An 18796-nucleotide genomic window follows, 5' to 3' on the forward strand; every position below is an offset into this window, starting at 1 on the left:
TTTATTTTTTTTTTAAGATTTATTTTATTTATTTGAAAGAGTTAGAGAGTTAGAGCAGAGAGAAAGAGAGGTCTTCATCTGCTGGTTCACTCCCCAAATGGATGTAATGGCCAGAGCTCTGCTGATCTGAAGCCAGGAGCCAGGAGCCAGGAGCTTCTTCCGGGTCCCCCACGTGGGTGCAGGGGCTCAAGTACTTGGGCTGTCTTCTACTGCTTTCCCAGGCCACAGCAGAGCGCTGGATCAGAAGTGGAGCAGCTGGGACTCAAACCTGCGCCCATATGGGATTTTAGTACTGCAGGCCTGGACTTTAACCTGCTGCACCACAGCGCTGACCCCAGGAAGCAGCTTTTTAAAAAGCATTATTCATTTAAAAATTATACAGCTTTTGAGGGAAAATGTACCTGTTTTAGGGACAAGCAAGCAGGAAAAAGTTATTAGACTCTGCTTTATTCTGAGTCAAAGGAAAAATGACCTCTCTTTGGATGCAAAAACAAAAGATGTTATCAGGAAAACTTCATGGAAAAAGGAGTGTATTTGAGAACTTATATTACCAGGAACAATAGACTTTTGAAGAATGTATCCTCCATCATCATTGTCACTACATCATCATTATCAGCACTACTTATTATTAGTGATAGGTATTCATATCTGCTATTATTTCTTGCATTATTACTCCCAAAATACTTGCTTTTTTTTTTTTAATTATGGAAATCAGGACAGTAAAGAGTTGGGGGAATGGGAATCTATTTCCAGTTGCATTAGCTGTAGTTTGGTTCCAGTTAATGCAAATTGGAATTTTAAATGTATTTCAGTTTTGAAACAGTATTAAATATTTGAGAAAAGGAATAGATTGGATCACAGAAAGTTTATTGTAGAATTTCTTTTGCAAAACACAACATGAAATAGTAATTGCTTTCTATGAAAAGATGTTCGGAACAGTAGGATTTGTCCTTGCCATAATAGTTGAAGGAAGAGCAAGTGATACCTGTTTTTACTTAGAAATTTTTGGTACATTTTCAGTAAAAAGTGAGGTGGTATTGCTAGTCACAGTTGACATGTTATATCTGGTGAAATTGCTGAAACTGCTGTTTATTCCAATTACTGTAAGAGCCTTCTCCCCAATCTCCGACTTTTCCTCTTAATCTAATCCTTTCAGTTCTTCAGTAAATCTTTCTAACTAATGTGAAGCAGAAATAAGTCATCCCTCACTCCTTGGTAATTTGACCCCAGTTTATTCACCTCTGCTAAAAAAAAAAAAAAACAAAAAACTCAAGCTGTATCTTACTTTACTCTCTTCCCATAGATCTAGCATTTATTCAATACATTTATTTGATAATAATGAGCATGGGTCAAAGTTCCTGTTTTTTTTCTCATCCCGCTAATTTGATTCCATTTTCTGTTTCTCACAGGATGTGCTTATTTCATCAATGAGGTTGTTCTCAAAGAATTCTGTAAATTATCATTGTAATATTTGTATTTTAAATCTCTTCTTCTTTAGCATCATTCAGCATATGTAACATGTTTGTTAATAAGAAAAAGACCATGTCATTTTATATTATTGACAAAAAATAAGCTCAAAATGTTAAAAAATTTTCTGTAAACATTGGGTCCTATTTAGCCATATGGTTTAATTCTACATTTACCTCTCTTTTTTTTTTTTTTTTAATAAGGATTTATTTATTTGAAAGTCAGAGTTACACAGAGAGAGAAGGAGAAGCAGAGAGGGAGGGAGTGAGCGAGCAAGCACAGGTGCGTGCGCTGGTTCGCTCCCCAATTGTCCATAACAGCCACAGCTGTGCCGATCTGAAACTAGCAGCCAGGAACTTTTTCCAGGTCTCCCACATGGGTTCAGGGGCCCAAGGACTTGGGCCATCTTCTACTGCTTTCCCAGGCCATAACAGAGGGCTGGATTGGAAGAGGAGCAGCCGGGTCTCGAAATGGCACCCATATGGGATGCCAGCGCTGCAGGCGGCTGCTTAACCTGCTATACTACAGTGCTGACCCCTTACCTCTCTCTCTCTCTCTCTCTTTCTCTCTTTCTCTCTTTCTCTCTCTTTCTCTTTCTCTCTCTCTCTCTCTCTCTCTCTTTCTCTTTAATGTTTATTTGAAAGAGTTAGAGAGACAGAGATCTTCCAACCACTGGTTTATTCCCTAAATGGTTGCAATGGCTAGGGCTGGGCCCAGCTGAAGCCAGGAGCCTGAAACTCCATTTGCCTCTCCCACAAGGATTTCAGGGGCCCAAGTACTTGTGGCATTTTCTGCTGCCTTCCAGGAACATTAGTAGGGAGTTGGATTGGAAGCAGAGCTGGGGACTCAAACAGGTCCACTGATATGGGTTGCCAGTGTCATGAGCTATGGCTTAACTTGCTGTTCCACAATGACGGCCCCTGCATTTACCTCTTAAATCTTTTCACAGGCTACAAAAATGCTTTTAATTTGGAATCTGTTACTTTAAGAAAAGAGAGAATTCTTAGCTCACTGAGTTCCAATCTCTACGGAGATGTGGAGGCTATATAGTTTAGTTTTGGAAACTGGAAGTTCAAATAACAGAAATCTCTTAAGGGTAGTTTTGGTGTTTCAGTCTTTTAAAGTTGGCAGATTGATTATCGGAAGTATCAAGAAAAAAGACTTTGGAGGTTGGTTGTCCTTACATATTATTTTTTGAACTCCTACTGGCTCTTTTTTTTCTTTAAGATGTATTTATTTGAGTGGTAGAGTTAGACAGAGGAAGAGACAGAGAAAGGTCTTTTATCTGCTGGTTCACTCCTCAAGTGGCTGCAATGGCCAGAGCTGAGTCAATCTGAAGCCAGGAGCCCGGAGCTTCTTCTGAGCCATCTTCCACTGCTTCCCTAGGCCATAAGCAGAGAGCTGGATCAGAAGAGGAGCAGCTGGAATGTGAACTGGTGCCCATATGGGATGGCCCTATGGCATACCTGCTATGCCACAGCACCGGCTCCCCTGTTGGCTCTTTGCAGTTAACCCAACAATTCTTAATGATGAAAGATTTTATGAAATGGTTTGATGATAAAGTATTGATTGCTAAGCAGTAGCATTTCTTCATAAAATGTTAAATTCATCAAACTTAAGTTCAGAAATGTGTCTAGAATTGTAGACTAGTATGAGTAGTGGGCCGGGGCTGCGGCTCACTAGGCTAATCCTCCGCCTTGCGGCGCCGGCACACCGGGTTCTAGTACCGGTCGGGGCGCCGGATTCTGTCCCAGTTGCCCCTCTTCCAGGCCAGCTCTCTGCTGTGGCCAGGGAGTGCAGTGGAGGATGGCCCAAGTACTTGGGCCCTGCACCCCAAGGGAGACCAGGAGAAGTACCTGGCTCCTGCCATCGGATAAATAAAATAAAATAAAATAAAATAAGTAGTGAAAAGTCTTAGCTTTTAAATTTGACAACTCCATTCAGATTTGTCAACAATTGTAGATAATCTCTATGCCCTCTTCTGCCATACAGCTTTCCGAAATTTTGGTCATTTCTGTTCAGCAAGAATAAATTTTTATGCCAAGTCATAATTCCTATAAAAATCCTGTTAGCATATACAGTCATATGCTACATAAGAACATTTAAGTTGATGATGTACAGAGGTAGCCCCATATGATTATACTGCCTAGTGACGTCAAAGCCTTTTTTTAGTTTGTAAGTATAATTTATGATGTTTGCTTAACAAAGTTGTCTAATGATACCTTCTCTCCTAGAATGTTTACCCCACTGTTAAGTAACACATGGCTGCATTTGATGTATATGGTAATTTAACAGTTGTGTCCTAATCTAGAGGAAACATAAAATATATTCTCATTATTTTCTATTCAGTTTTTAAAAAAATTCTTATACTTTGATTTGCAAATTGGCAAATGGTCATTTTAATAAAATTAAAATCATAAGGGCTGTTGTGGCATAGTGGATTAAACTGCTTGTAGGGCTGGCTTTTCAAATTCCTGGTTCAAGGCTTTTTAGATTGCTGGATTGCTGGTTCAAGATCTGGCTGCTCTGCTTCTGATTCAGTTCTCTGCTAATTTGGTTAGGAAGGTAGTGGAGGATGGCCCAAGTATTTGGGTCCCTGACATCTGTGTGCCATCTGGCTGCCTCTGCCTGACCCAGACCTGGCTATTTGTAGAGTGAACCAGCAAATGGAAGATCACTTTATCTCATTTTCTTCTCCTCTATACTTCCCCCTCTTGCTCTCTGTCACTCTGTCTTATAAACAAGCAAATCTTAAATAAATGAATACATACATACATACCATAGGAAATTTTTAACATAAAGAGTAAAACCCCCAACCCATTGCTGTATGTCTCTATCCTACAATTTCACTCCCACACTATTAGTGCATATTTTTCTGTATCTGTCTCATGCATGTATTAACACGTTATTTTACAAAAACAATCTTGCAAGAACAGACTTATAATCTATAGCCTGCTTAAAGAAAATATCAGTACTTTGCATATCACTCTGTACAGACACTACCTCATTTTAAAAAAAAGTTTAGAGAGCTCCATCCCTTCATTTACTCCCCACATGCCTGCAGTGGTGGGGTCTGGGCTTAGTAATTTATTTTAAAAAATAATTTAAAAAAAAGGGGAAATAAATGTTTTGAGTCCAAATTTTTCCTTTCACTTTTACCTTCCTAAGTTGTGACTATAACTGAACAGTTATTTTTGTAAATTGAGTTTTAATTATTTTAAAAGATCTTGAATACAATGAGAAAGTAAATGTAAACTATGCATTTGAATTGACCTTTAGGAGTATGTATTCAGGCCATTTGGAAAAATACAGTGGTTGCATGTCCATGGTGGTGATATTTATGTTGAGTTTTTTTTTTTTTTTTTTTGACAGGCAGAGTGGACAGTGAGAGAGACAGAGAGAAAGGTCTTCCTTTGCCATTGGTTCACCTTTCAATGGCCGCCACAGCCGGCGTGCTGCGGCCGGCGCACCGCGCTGATCCGATGACAGGAGCCAGGTGCTTCTCCTGGTCTCCCATGGGGTGCAGGGCCCAAGCACTTGGGCCATCCTCCTCTGCACTCCCTGGCCACAGCAGAGAGCTGGCCTGGAAGAGGGGCAACCGGGACAGAATCCGGCGCCCCGACCGGGACTAGAACCCTGTGTGCCGGCGCCGCTAGGCGGAGGATTAGCCTAGTGAGCTGCGGCACCGGCCATATGTTGAGTTTCAAAGCAATATGCCTTTCTTCTCATTTGTGATAGTCATTTTGGAGTCGTTGCTCATCAAGAAATGAAATCTCTCTCCGTTGACTAAGATTGTCTTTTAGATCTTACTGTACAGTATTGTAGTGTTTTGCTCATAGGTCTTAAACATTTCTTGTTAGGCATAATACCTTGGAATAAATGTATATTTGGAGTTCATGTTGCTTTGGAGGATGAGAACTTTCTTGCATAATATTTTTAATACTTTATTACTGGATTTATTCCTGAATAAAGTATCTATAGAACAGTACAGCTACTTTGCTGAAATATATTCAAGTAGCTTTTTAAGTTTCATTCATGTTTTTTAAATACATAGTAGGTAATTTGCAATATCTTTATACCATATTTCATATTTCAATATAAATTCCAGAGTCCAGCCTTCTGTACCGGAAAGAAATGTTAGACATTTGTGCAGTAAGCCCTTTGATTTGTAGTGCTGCTATCCTAACCAGATGCAACTGACTCCCAAATGTTCTTCAGTGTTGCTGGGATAGGTGCATTCTTGTTTGTATAACCCAGAACAGTAGACTTTTCCATAAACACCACCCAGTTTAATGATAGGAGGTTACATAGATGTTTTTGTCTTTGATAGCTAGTACTCAAGAATTTTAGAATACTTCAAGACAAATGAGAAAATTATTTAATTTATTGAGAAATGGAAATCTTTCATTTGGAAGAGATTTAATATATCTGTTTTCAAAAGCACGGTGTCTAGTTTTTAATGTCTAGTGTTAGAATTTACAGGGTGAAAGCATCCAGCTGTTAAATTTTATTTTCAATTAAAATTTTAAATTTGATTTTTAAAAAATTTTGATTTTTTAAAGATATATTTATGTTAAAGTCAGATTTACAGAGAGATCTTTCATCCGCTAAGTTCACTACCTAGATTGTCACAGTGGTTGTACCTGGAACAGGCTGAAGCCTGGAACTAGGAGCTTCCTATGGGTTCTACTACATGGGTGGCAGGGGCCCAAACACTTGGGCTATCATCTGTTGCTTTCCCCAGGCCATTAGCAGGGAACTAGATTGGAAATGGAGCAGCCTGGACATGAACTCGTGACCATAGGGGATGCCATTGCAGGTGGTAGCTTTATGTGCTACGCCACAATGTGAGCCCCTAAATTTAATTTTTAAATTAAAAAATTGAGGATCGTAAATGTTAAATGCATTATGCATGTACCTGTTTCTTTAGGAAAGTAATTAATAACAGCCATTATGCCATATTCTCTAACAAGTACTTGCATTTAGCCCTATGGCAATTTTATGAGGTAGGTACTATTGTTATCCTTATTTTGTAGACTGGAAACTGTTTCACAGGGTTTTAACTAGTTTATTCAAGTTTATATAGCCAGTCAGGAGCAGAGTGAGGACTGACACTCAGATCTAATTTTTAGTGCTAGAGTGAATGGTAGTAAACTTTGGATATTTTTATTTTATTTTATTTTAAATGATTTTATTTTTTTGAAAGAGGGTACAGAGAGGGAGAAGCAGAAGCAGAAGCAGAAGCAGAAGCAGAGGCAGAGGCAGAGAGAGAGAGAGAGAGAGAGAGAGGGAGAGAGAAAGAGAAGAGTCTTCCTTCTATTTTCTGGTTCACTCCTCAAATGGTCACAAAGGCCAGGGCTGGGCCAGGCTGCAGCCAGAAACCAGGTACTTCTGAGTCTCCCATGTGGGTTCAGGGGCTACTGTGTAAAGCAGCAGTGAGGAATGTCCTGTTTGTAGGCTGTTTAATATCTGTGAAGTCATTTGGTCTGGCCCTGCTGAGGCAATAGTAGGTGGAATGCAAAATTCAGCAAATCTATAGCAGGCTAATTTTTAGGTTGATAATTTTGTATGGTCCGCAGATAATGTTATACATATCCAAATGGCCTTTGACAGAAAAAGGGCTCTCCATCCTTGGAAAGCAAAGTCACTGATTTTTGGAGTAGTATTGTGATAAACATTCACATAACTGGCCTGTTTTCAATGGTTTTCCTGTCAGTCTTACCTGCGTATATTGAAATAATACTACCTTCTCTTTGATTCATTCTCTTGTTTGAATGATTTAACTAACCTTTGCAGTGCATGTTAAATAGCAACCTTTTCTGCCTCTAATGAGAATGCCCATAGTGTTTTAACACTAACCATCAATTTTTTTTTTTCTTCTGAATTGTGCATGCTAAATAAAACATGTCTGTGAGTGAGCTGAATCCAACTGGTTCTCTGATTTGAAGATTTTTTTTTTAACCTTGAGGCTTGAGGCTTGAGACCCTCAGGGACATGAAAAGTGTTCCTTTTTTTCTTTTTTCTTTCTTTTTAGATTTATTTATTTGAAAGGCAGAGGCAGAAAGAGAGAGAGAGAGAGAGAGAGAGAGGTCATCCATCCTCTGGTTTACTCCCTAAATGACTGCAACAGCCTGAGCTGTGCCAATCTGAAGCCAGGAGCTTCTTCCAGTTCTCCCATGTAGTGCAGGGGCTAAAGTACTTGGGCCTTCCACCACTTTCCCTGGCGCATTAGCTGGGAGCAGTGGGGACTCGAACTAGCACCCATATGGGATGCTGACACTGCAGGTCAAGGCTTTACCTGCTATGCCACAGCACCAGCCCCCAAAAGTGGTCTCTATATGCTTTCTAGAAGATGCAGCCATTTTTTTTACCTAATACTTAGTATGAATCAAGCAGCGGTATGTAGATCAGTTTACCAATTTTACTTTATTTAAGAATCAAGCAGCGGTATGTAGATCAGTTTACCAATTTTACTTTATTTAAAATATATATTTATTTTAAAAGGCAGAATTAGAGAGACTGAGAAATAGAGAATTTCCATCTGCTGCTGGCCACATCAGCTGGGGCCAGGTCAAGCTGAAGCCAGGAGCTTATCTGGGTCTCCCACATGGTGGGTGGGGGCATCTCCTGCTGCTTTCACAGGCACATTAGCAAGGAGCTGGAACAGAAGTGAAGTAGCTGGGACTCAAACACACACACTCATTAGGGATTCCAGTGTCACAAGCTGCAGCTCAATCTGCAGTACCACAACACTAGCCCCAGTTTATCTGTTTTATAGAGGAGAAATTTTCATGTTTCCTTACTATTCTCTTTAATGCTCAGCTTCTCTATTTTAAGGGCCCAATGGACCCCTAACTGTAAAATAACTGTCTCTGTGGCTTCAGGGTTCCTGAAACTATAAATTGAGTGACAATAAATGTTCAAAAAATGTTAGACATTATTGACTTGGTTGCCGCGGCTCACTAGGCTAATCCTCCGACTAGCAGCGCCGGCACACCGGGTTCTAGTCCCGGTCGGGGCGCCGGATTCTGTCCCGGTTGCCCCTCTTCCAATCCAGCTCTCTGCTGTGGCCAGGGAGTGCAGAGGAGGATGGCCCAAGTGCTTGGGCCCTGCACCCCATGGGAGACCAGGATAAGTACCTGGCTCCTGCCATCGGATCAGCGCGGTGCGCCGGCCGCAGCGCGCCGGCCGTGGCAGCCATTGGAGGGTGAACCAACGGCAAAGGAAGACCTTTCTCTCTGTCTGTCTCTCTCACTGTCCACTCTGCCTGTCAAAAAAAAAAAAAATTCTTATTCTGTATATTTTAATTTCCTATGATATCAGCTTATGCTTAGCTAACCATACCATCCTCTTAACCTGTTGTTTTACTGATTAATGCAATTAAAAAAATTCATTGAGGGGGCTGGTGCTGTGGCACAGCGGGTTAATACCCTGGCCTGAAGCTCCAGCATCCCATATGGGCACCGGTTTGAGACCCGGCTGCTCCACTTCTGGTCCAGCTCTCTGCTGTGGCCTGGGAAAACAGTAGAAGATGGCCCAAGTCCTTGGGCCCCTGCACCCATGTGGGAGACCCAGAGGAGGCGCCTGACTCCTGGCTTTGGATTGGTGCAGCTCTAGCCGTTGCAGCCAATTGGGGGGTGAACCAGTGGATGGAAGACCTCTCTCTCTTTCTCTCTCTCTCTCTCTCTCTCTGCCTCTCCTTCTCTCTGTGTAACTCTGACTTTCAAATAAATAAATAAATCTAAAAAAAATTTATTCATTGAGTGTCTTCTATGTGCCAGACAACTATTTTAGTTGGCAGAGATCAGAGTAACCAGGGTTAATGTGGTTCTAGCTTTGTATTCATTCCAGTGAATGGACTTGTTAAAGTAACAGGCTAACAAGTTAATTTCAACTAGTGGCAGGTACTTTACAAAAAACAGAGTGTGATACTGAATGATGGGGAAGAGAGTAGTTCTTTAAAGGGATTGTGTGTTAGGCTCCATCATTTGGAAAACAGATGCCACAATAGAATTACATGCTGCAAGGATTTTTTAAACTTTTGATGGTAAAATATACATAATATAAAATTTACCATTTTAGCCATTTTTAGCTGTACACTTTGGCAGTAAGTACTTTCACTTTGTTGTTCAACCATCATTGCCATTTATCTCCAGAACTTTCTCATTTTCCTCAACTGAAACTGTATACCCATTAAACATTAACTTCTGTTCTCTCATCCCAGCCCCTCACAACCACCATTATACTTGAATTTGACTGTTCTTGGTGCTTCATATAAATAGGATTGTATAATATTTCTCCTTTGGTGGTATGTTAAGTGTTTGGATTTCCTTTTTTTTCCCCTCCTGTGTGGAGTTAATTCTTTTAGCTTTAAAAGTGTATGTGTTAGAGAGCTCATGAATGCATGCATGTGCTTATATCTGCCGGATCACTTCCCCAGTTGCCTGTAATGGCTGAGGATGGGCCAAGCTAAAGCTGGGAGCCAGAAAACCCAGTCCAGGTCTCCCAAATGGATGGCAGAGATGCAGGTACTTGACCCAAACTGCTGCCTCTCAGGGTACGCGTTACAGGAAGGTAGACTTGAGAGCAGAGCTAGGACTTGAATGTAGACACTTCCATAGGGATGTAAGCATCCCAAGTAGTATCTTAACCACTAGGTCAAAAGCTTGTCCCTGTTTTGACAGGAATAAAAGACTAAGTTGATTTATCAAACGGCAAATAGTTCAGAATATTCTTTTGATCTTGTGTTATTTTGATGTTTCCCTTAGTTAAAAAATTCAGCACTGGTGTTTCTTTTTTCTTTTTTATGAATTTACTTATTTTTCTCAGTTCAAAATACAGTATGAATTTGTACTCCTTTGATGAGAACTTCATAGTTAATATGGAATGTTAATTTCACATTTAATGACTGCATGACATGGTAAGAGAACAGTTACCAGAGTATACACATACACACACACACACACACACACCACCCCACCATACACCACAGCCCTGTTCCTCCTTACCATCCCTCATCCCAAAAATCACAACAGATTTAACCATAGAGTTCATTATTTTGGCTTTGAGGCATAAAGTGATGGCAGAGAAACTGTGTTTAGTGAAGTTTGCTGTGAATCACTTCTTTGTGAATTCATTTATGGACCCCTGTTCTCAGAATTTATCTGTCCTTTTGGCATGTTTGCATTGCTCTATTACCAAGACCCAAAGCAAGACTCAGTAATTAAGGTTGAAGAGTCTAAAACATTTTTTTTCTTTAGCAAATAAAAGATTATCTCCTCAGAGATCCAACTCAATATAGCTCCTCAGAGCTATGGGCTTCTGGAAGAACACCAAATCTTTCCAGAGGACATCCTGGCTCTTCTATTGTTGATGGTGCTTATAGTTATCTATGGTCAGAAGTCTTTAAGACTCCCTCTCTTGATGTTTTAGCAACAGTTTATTGAGATAGAATTTTAGTGGTTTTTAATGTATTCAGAGTTGTGCAGCCATCATTACAATCAATTTTAGAACATTTTCAGGTCACTGAAAGTAAACCCTATACTTTTTGCCATCATACTCTAATCTTCCTATCATCCCCAGCCCTGGGCAACCATTAATCTACTTGTTATCTTTACAAATGTGCCTGGTCTGTTTTATATTTTCATATAAAAATAATCATTATATAGTCTTTGTGACTGATAAGCATAATGCTCATCCATGTTGTAGCTTGAGTCTTTTTCCTTTTTTTTTTTTAAGATTTATTTGAAAGTCAGAGAGACAGAGATTTTCCTTCCACTGGTTGCCTTCCACAAGTGGACTTAATTGCCAGGGCTGAGCCAGGCTGACACTAGGAACCAGGAGCTTCATCCAGGTCTCCCAAATGAGTAGCAGGGGCCCAAGCATCTGGGCCATCTTCACTGCTTTTCTCAGGCCATTAGCAGGGAGCTGGATCAGAAGAGGAGCAGCCAGAACTTGAACTGGTGCCCATAGGATGCTGGTGTTATATCTGACAGCTTTACCCACTTCACTACAATGCTGGCGCCCTAGATTTCTTCAATAGTTTATTCACTTTCAGCCAGGAGCTTCTTCCAGGTCTCCCATGTGGGTGCAGGGGCCCAAAGACTTGTGCCATCTTATACTGCTTTCCCAGGCCATAGCAGAGAGCTGGATTGGAAGTGGAGCAGCCGAGACTCGAACCGGTGCCCATATGGGATGCCAGCATTGAGGCGGCAGCTTTACCTGCTACACCATAGCACCGGCTCCCACCATTTTATTTCTTACTAGTAATACATGAGTGTTCCAGTTTATTTACATCTTCAACATTTGTTGTCTGTATTTTTTTTTTAAGATTTATTTATTTATTTGAAAGAGTTACAGAGAGGGAGAGACAGAGAAAGAGAGAGATCGATCTCCCATCCACCAATTCACTCTCCAAGTGGCTACAATGGCCAAAGCTGTGCCAGACTGTTGCCAGGAGCCAGGAACCGCTTCCTGATCTCCCCTGTGGGTGCAGGGGCCCAAGCATCCGGGCCATCCTTTGCTGCTTTTCCAGGTGCATTAACAGGGAGCTAGTTCAGAAGTAGAGCAGCCAGGAAACGAACCAGTATATATATGGAATTCAGGTGCCACAGGCAGCAGCTTACTGTGCTGTACCACAATTCCAGCCCCTTCTGTTTTTTGGTGTGTGTTTGTTTTTGCTATTGTATGGGCAAACTTTTTTTTTTTCACCCCTTCAAGATTTATTTATTTATTTGAAAGAGTTAGAGAGGGAGAGAAAGCTCTTCCATCTGCTGTTCACTCCCCAAATGGCCACAATGGCTGGGGCTGGGCTGAGCTGAAGCCAGGAGCTTCATCTGGTTATCCTGTGTTGGTGGTGGGGACTCAAGTACCTGGGGCCATCTTCTACTGCTTTCACAGATGCATTAGCAGAGAGCTGGATTGGAAGTAGAGCGGCTGGGACATGAACTGGTGCCTGTATGGGATGCCAGCATTGCAGGTGGTGGTTTAACCCGCTGTGCTACAACATTGGCCCCAGGTCCTTCTTAACTGTTATGTGACATGTACCTGTACCTTACCATCGTGACTTGTGATTTCTTGCCTTTGTGATGATTGTTGTTTGACTAGATGCCTACTATAATTGGCTCACCGCCATGTCCTCCCTATTTTCTTTCATCTTTGTGTTCCTGCTTTACCACTGATGTTGCTTGAACTCCAGACAAGGCTTGATGGCTGATTCAGGATACAGCCTGCCTGTCTTTCTAAATAAGAACAATAGAAAACAGGGATTTTGGTAGCTTTCAGTAGGATTAGGCTATTCTACTTTTTAGTTGCTTTCATTTGTTCTGATAAAAAAGATATAAACTAAAAGTGAGAGACCTGTGAGTTCATTTATAATTATCATTTGTGAAGAGGGGGAAAACATGCTATTGAAATCTCCTTTCCTCTTTTTAGGAAGTGGTTTAAAATGTATGTTAAGGGCCAAACAATTCTATGGTGTTAGGTGGAAGTTAGGATTGGGAATACAACTCTTGGTGGGTCATAGTTATGGGAAGAGGATTTCAGAGTGCTGGTTAATGTTTCTTGATCTGAGTGCTAGTGACATAAATGTGTTCATGTTGTGAGACTTCCTCAACCTATAAACTTAGAATGTATGCATGTGCGTTATACTTAATAAAAAAGTTCAACATATGTTAACTGGTTTTTTTTAGATATTCATGGTTTACGCTAGTAAAGCTCTTCATTGGGACTGACTCGGTGGCAGAACAGGTTAAAGCTACCATCTGCAGCGCCAGCATCCCATACGTGCGCCAGTTCAGAGTCTCAATTGCCCCACTTCAAATCCAGCTCCTTGCTAACACGCCTGGGAAAGCAGCCGAGGATGACCTGGTGCTTGTGCCCTTGCACTCATGTGGGAGACCCAGATAAAACTGGCTCCTGGCTTCAGCCTGGCCCATCCCTGATCATTGCAGCCATTTTGGAATTGAACTAGTGAGTGGAAGATCTCTCTTTCTCTCTCTCTGTCTCCCTCTCATTCTAACTCTGACATTCAATTAAATAAATAAATAAATCCTTATAAAAAGCTCTTCATTTATGACCTTAACTGTCTTTCTGATGAATATGTTTCATTTTACGTCATGTCATTTGGGTCATGGCATTTATCGGCATTCTTTTTTTTTTTTTTTTTTAAAGCTTTTTAATTTTATTTATTTGACAGGTAGAGTTACAGACAGTGAGAGGGAGAGACAGAGAGAAAGGTCTTCCTTCTCTTGGTTCAACCCCCAAATGGCCACTACAGCTGGCGCGCTGCGCTGATCCGAAGCCAGGAGCCAGGTGCTTCTTCCTGGTCTCTCATGTGGGTGCAGGGCCCAAGCACTTGGGCCATCCTCCACTGCCTTCCCGGGCCACAGCAGAGAGCTGGCCTGGAAGAGGAGCAACCGGGACTGCAACCCGGGGCCCACATGGGATTCCAGCGCCGCAGGCAGAGGATTAGCCAAGTGAGCCATGGCGCTGGCCCCTATCAACATTCTTACAAGTACATTGCGTTGATATCAGTATTGAAATTCACTTTGTTCAAGAACTCAATGTCGGAAGTTGAATGATTTAGATGTAGTTAAATGAACTGTAGGAGGTTTGATTTTATATTTTGCTGTACTGCTTATTTAACTGAATGATTTTCAGTAACTCACAGTTTTTGATGTAATACTTGTGCCTACTGTCTATCAGGATAAGTCCGTTTCTTTTTTAATAGATTTATTATTTATTTGAAAGTCAGTTACAGACAGGGAGAGGCAGAGGCAGAAAGAGAGAGAAGTCTTCCATCTGCTGGGTCACTCCATAAATGGCTGCAATGGCCAGGGCTGGGCCAGTTGGAAGCCAGGAGCCAGGAACTTCTTCTGAGTCTTCCATGTGGATGCAGGGTCCCAAGGACTTGGGCCATCTTTCCCTGCTTTCCCAGGTACATTAACAGGAAGCTGGATCAGAAGTGGAGCAGGCCAGACTCGAATGAGTGCCCATATGGGGTTTCGGTGCTGCAGGCAATGGCTTTACCTGCATCACCACAGCACTAGCCCGAAATTCAGATTCTCATTGGAGAATATAGTAGTATTAAGGAAACAACTGTAAGAAAAAGAAGCTATATAATTCATTATTTGTAGTAACCATCTAGATGTACAGAAAGCATTTAAATTCACACTTTAAAATGTCCTATCAGGACATGTCTTTTGAATTCTAATCCTTTTATTTTTGCTATAGTAGGTTTTGGAGAAATTACTCAATTTTGACCAAATATGTTAAGAGTATGAGTACTCTTCAATGAAATAATCTAATAAAACACTAAAATGTTTTTTCTATCTAATTCTATATTTTAGGCCTTCCTCAGAGTTTCTCATGTCTCAATGGACTCATGAATATAACGAGCTCTATACTTTAAAAGTGGATATGAAGAGTGAGATTCCATCTGATGCACCAAAGACACAAGAGAGTCTGAAAGGGATCCTTTTGCATCCAGAGCCCATTGGGGCAGCCAAAAGTTTTCCTGCAGGAGTTGAAATGATAAATAATAAAGTGGGGAATGAATTCTCTCACTTGTGTGATGATACTCAAAAACAAGAGAAGGATATGAATAGTAACCAACAAGAACAAGAAAAACGTGCTGTAAGGAAAAAACGCAAAAGCCAGCAGGCTGGTCCTTCTTACATGCAGGATTGTGTTAAGGAGAACCAGGGAGTATTAGGATTGCGGCAACACCTAGAGCCACCAAGTGATGAAGATAATGATTCCTCCTTTAGTGATTGCCTTTCTTCTCCTTCATCTAGTCTGCATTTTGGAGATTCTGATACTGTGACGTCCGATGAGGACAAAGAAGTTTCTGTAAGGCATTCCCAAACCATTTTGAATGCTAAAAGCAGAAGTCATAGTGCACGGTCCCAGAAGTGGCCTCGGACTGAGACAGAATCTGTATCAGGATTATTAATGAAAAGACCTTGTTTTCATAGCAATTCATTAAGGAGACTCCCATGCAGAAAAAGATTTGTAAAAAATAATTCCTCACAGAGGACACAGAAGCAAAAAGAGAGGATATTAATGCAGAGGAAGAAACGGGAAGTGTTAGCCCGAAGAAAATATGCCTTGCTTCCAAGTTCCAGTAGTTCCAGCGAGAATGACCTCAGCAGTGAATCCTCTTCCAGTTCATCAACTGAAGGAGAAGAAGATTTGTTTGTTTCTGCCAGTGAAAACCACCAAAACAATCCAGCTGCTCCCTCAGGTAAAAGCGTTTCTAAAGATGAGTAGAACATGGCAGCTTTTACATCGTCTTTGTATTATTTTCTCATTTCTATGTCACAGTATTTAATAAAAGGAATATTGGACTCTATTATCTTTTATTTTTATGCTTATAAGTAAATTATCAACTGTAATTTGAAGCCATGTCTCCAATTCTGAGATAAAAGTTTTTAAATTTTCCGGTGGTAAAAACAGAGTTTTTTTTTTTTTTTTTTTTTTTTTGAGGATAAAAATTTACATCATTTAATACATAATAGATTACATTTTATGAGATATTGATTTGTGATACACAACTGTTTTTTTCCTATCATTCTTCTTTCATATGTTTAACTTTCATGAATACATTTTAAGATACCTGTGTGATACTTTTTTCACTTTCAAGTATACTAAGAACAGTTCTAGTCACTAAAAAAGACTGCTTAATATTATTTTTCCTTTAAGTATTCTATTGTTTATTGTTACATTGTAGCTGAAATACAATTTCTTTACAGCTGAAAAATGAATCCCAGTGTTTGGTAACTTTTATTTTGATACTATGGCCCAGAAACTTTGTCTTGATAATGCTCATTAGGGCATATGATTCAGCAATTAAAACTGAATTAAAGGGAACAGTACTCATGTGCTCATGCCCCCCCCCCCCCCACATACATAGTGAAAGTTATGTTTATAAGTTTGTATGCAGTCCTGAAGTATAAATATATCCCATGAATACAGACCACTCTAAGTTAAAGGGGTTGTAATTTTAAAAGTTTTTTCTTAAGATTTATTTATTTATTTGAAAGAGTTACACAGAAAAAGGAAGAGACATAGATTTTCCTTCCCTGGTTCATTCCCTACATGGCTGTAACAGCCAGGGCTGGGCCAGGCTGAACTCAGGTGCCAGGAGCGTCATCCGGGTCTCCCATATGGGTGCAGGGGCCCAAGCACTTGGGCCATCTTCCACTGCTTTTCCAATCACATTAGTAGGGAGCTGGGTTGGAAGTGGAGCAACTGGGTCTCAAACCAGCACCCATATGTGATGCCTGAGTTACAGCGGAGGCTTTATGAGCTACCCCACAATGCCGGCCCCTTAAATGTTTTTGAAGTGAGTGTTGAGGAACTAAGTTTGAGCAGAGGGAAAAGATAAATTTCTTGTGAAATCAGAGAGGAAGGGAATAGGATATCGGAAGACCTTTTTAAAGGAGTGGGATCATGGTTTCCAATACTGACACAGAGCTTTCCCAGTTTTGTCTGATGTCCTGCTTGTTAAGGTCAGAGTCTGCAAGTCTACTGTTCAGACTGTTAAGATGTGCCATGTCTCCCTCTTTCATCTCTCCCTCTGTATGAGTCACTGCCTTCTCCGGATTCTCTTTCCTTTTTCCTTTTTCCTCTTCTGTCCTTACCAGACCCCTAAAAACAGTAACCTTGTTGGTAATCTTAGCTTTAGCCATATGTAGTCCATATTTAAAAGCCAACCATACTTATTTTATAAGAGTTCTTTGTGATCACCTTAGGCTTGGGGGAACAGCAGTCATTTCCTTAGATTTCTGAGAAAGAGGAATGTAATAACAGGAGTTGTCTTTCTAAATTACCAGATTTTTTTCCTCATGATCAAAAAATGTAGGTTCTAGTTTTGGGAAAATGGGTTAGGAGAGCTCAATTTCTGCTTGGAATTTTATGATGCAGGATGTTGGTAATGTGGAGCAGAAGTTCTAGGGAACTGTTACTTGTAGCAGGGGGGCGGGGTGTGTGTGTGAGAATATTATGAATAAAGATCAGAATCAGTGTCTGTTTCCAGGAAGGATGAAGCATCTTAACCACTGTGCCACATGCCTGCTGCTAAATCTGTTATGTTTTACTGTGTGTTAAAATTAGGATTGGGAGGTCTCAACTTTTAATTGGAGTTACCTACTAAATGTTTATATGATTTGTATGGATGGATATTAGTTACTCTGGAGCTACTGGGGCAACTTTGTCCACATGAAATTCATCAATACTTAGTTGCTGTTAGAGTAGTGAATTAATGAAAAAACGTTTTATATTTTAAGCATTTTGTGGTAAGATTCCTGGAGTGGACATTCAACCTAGTGGTTATTATGCCTGCGTCCCAAGTCATAGGGCCTGGGTTTGATTCCTAGCTCTAGCTACTGACTCTAACTTCCTTCCGGTGCAGACACTGGGAGGCATTGTTGATATAGCTGAAGTGACTTTGTGCCTGCCATCCGTGTGGGAGACTAGACTTGAGTTCCGAGCCTACGGCTCTGGTTCCAGTCTAGCCTGGCCCAACAGAAAGCCTGAAGCTTTCTGTTTCAAATTTTTTTTTATTTTGACCAAAAAAACCTTTAGGCACAAAAGTTATAGATAATTGATTTTAGCAAATCACCTAAGAATGAAATTTTTTATATTGTTTTGCAAATATCAGTTCATTTGTTAAAATCAACAGATTTCTGGAAAATATTTGCCTCATGCTGCACCATTATCTACTTTTACATTTTTAAGGGGGGGGGGGCAGCGTTGTGGCATGGTGGAAAAGGGTATAATTCTAGAATTTCGATTTAATAAAATATGAAAAAGTTCTGGAGATCTGTTTCGTAGCAGTCTGAATATACTTAATACTACTGAACTGTATTAAGGACGATTAAAATGATAGAAAAGAGCAGGTTATTTATTTCTTCTCTGGATAGATTTTACACAAATCTGGTGCTGAATAACTTTTTGTAAACATGCCGCTATCAGTGTTTCCATCATCTGTCAATACAGATGTCAGTCAACAGTTTACAAATCCTATCTGTGATGAGAATTATCCCATAATAAGAATATGAGAGTAAAAAAAAAAACACCCACTTTAAGTGTGTATTTCTAATTTGTGAGCACATACTTTGTGTCATGTACAGTATTCTGCACATTTAGCCTCATCAAGACACTAAATCTTAGAAAGTTTAAAAGATTTGTATAATTCTTAGTTCCAAAACTCATACTCTCTACAAAAACCATATTGTAGAACCATGTCTACTCCACATTTGCATACTAGTTACTATAAAGCATCTTCCTGCTTGCAGTTGCTTTTGCTCCTACAAAGTTATTGAAG

The 18796-nt window shown here is 40.3% G+C and overlaps 1 protein-coding gene across 42 annotated transcripts in view; it reads left to right on the forward strand.

Annotated features, from left to right (window-relative positions):
* RNF111 (ring finger protein 111) overlaps positions 1-18796 on the forward strand; it is a 136434-nt gene that overhangs the window by 78936 nt on the left and 38702 nt on the right. For 37 of the 42 annotated variants that reach the window (XM_017347988.3, XM_017347990.3, XM_017347991.3 and 34 more), the window contains one exon: positions 14817-15712. In XM_017347988.3, coding sequence (XP_017203477.2) covers positions 14817-15712 — 896 coding nt within the window. Of the gene's footprint in view, positions 1-2534; positions 2637-13157; positions 13438-14816; positions 15713-18796 lie in introns of those variants that run through there. The other 5 variants (XM_070054267.1, XM_070054288.1, XM_070054268.1 and 2 more) reach the window with 2 other exon arrangements.

The sequence above is a fragment of the Oryctolagus cuniculus genome, chromosome 12 (genome assembly GCF_964237555.1).
Source record: "Oryctolagus cuniculus chromosome 12, mOryCun1.1, whole genome shotgun sequence".
Taxonomy (NCBI): Eukaryota; Metazoa; Chordata; class Mammalia; order Lagomorpha; family Leporidae; genus Oryctolagus; species Oryctolagus cuniculus.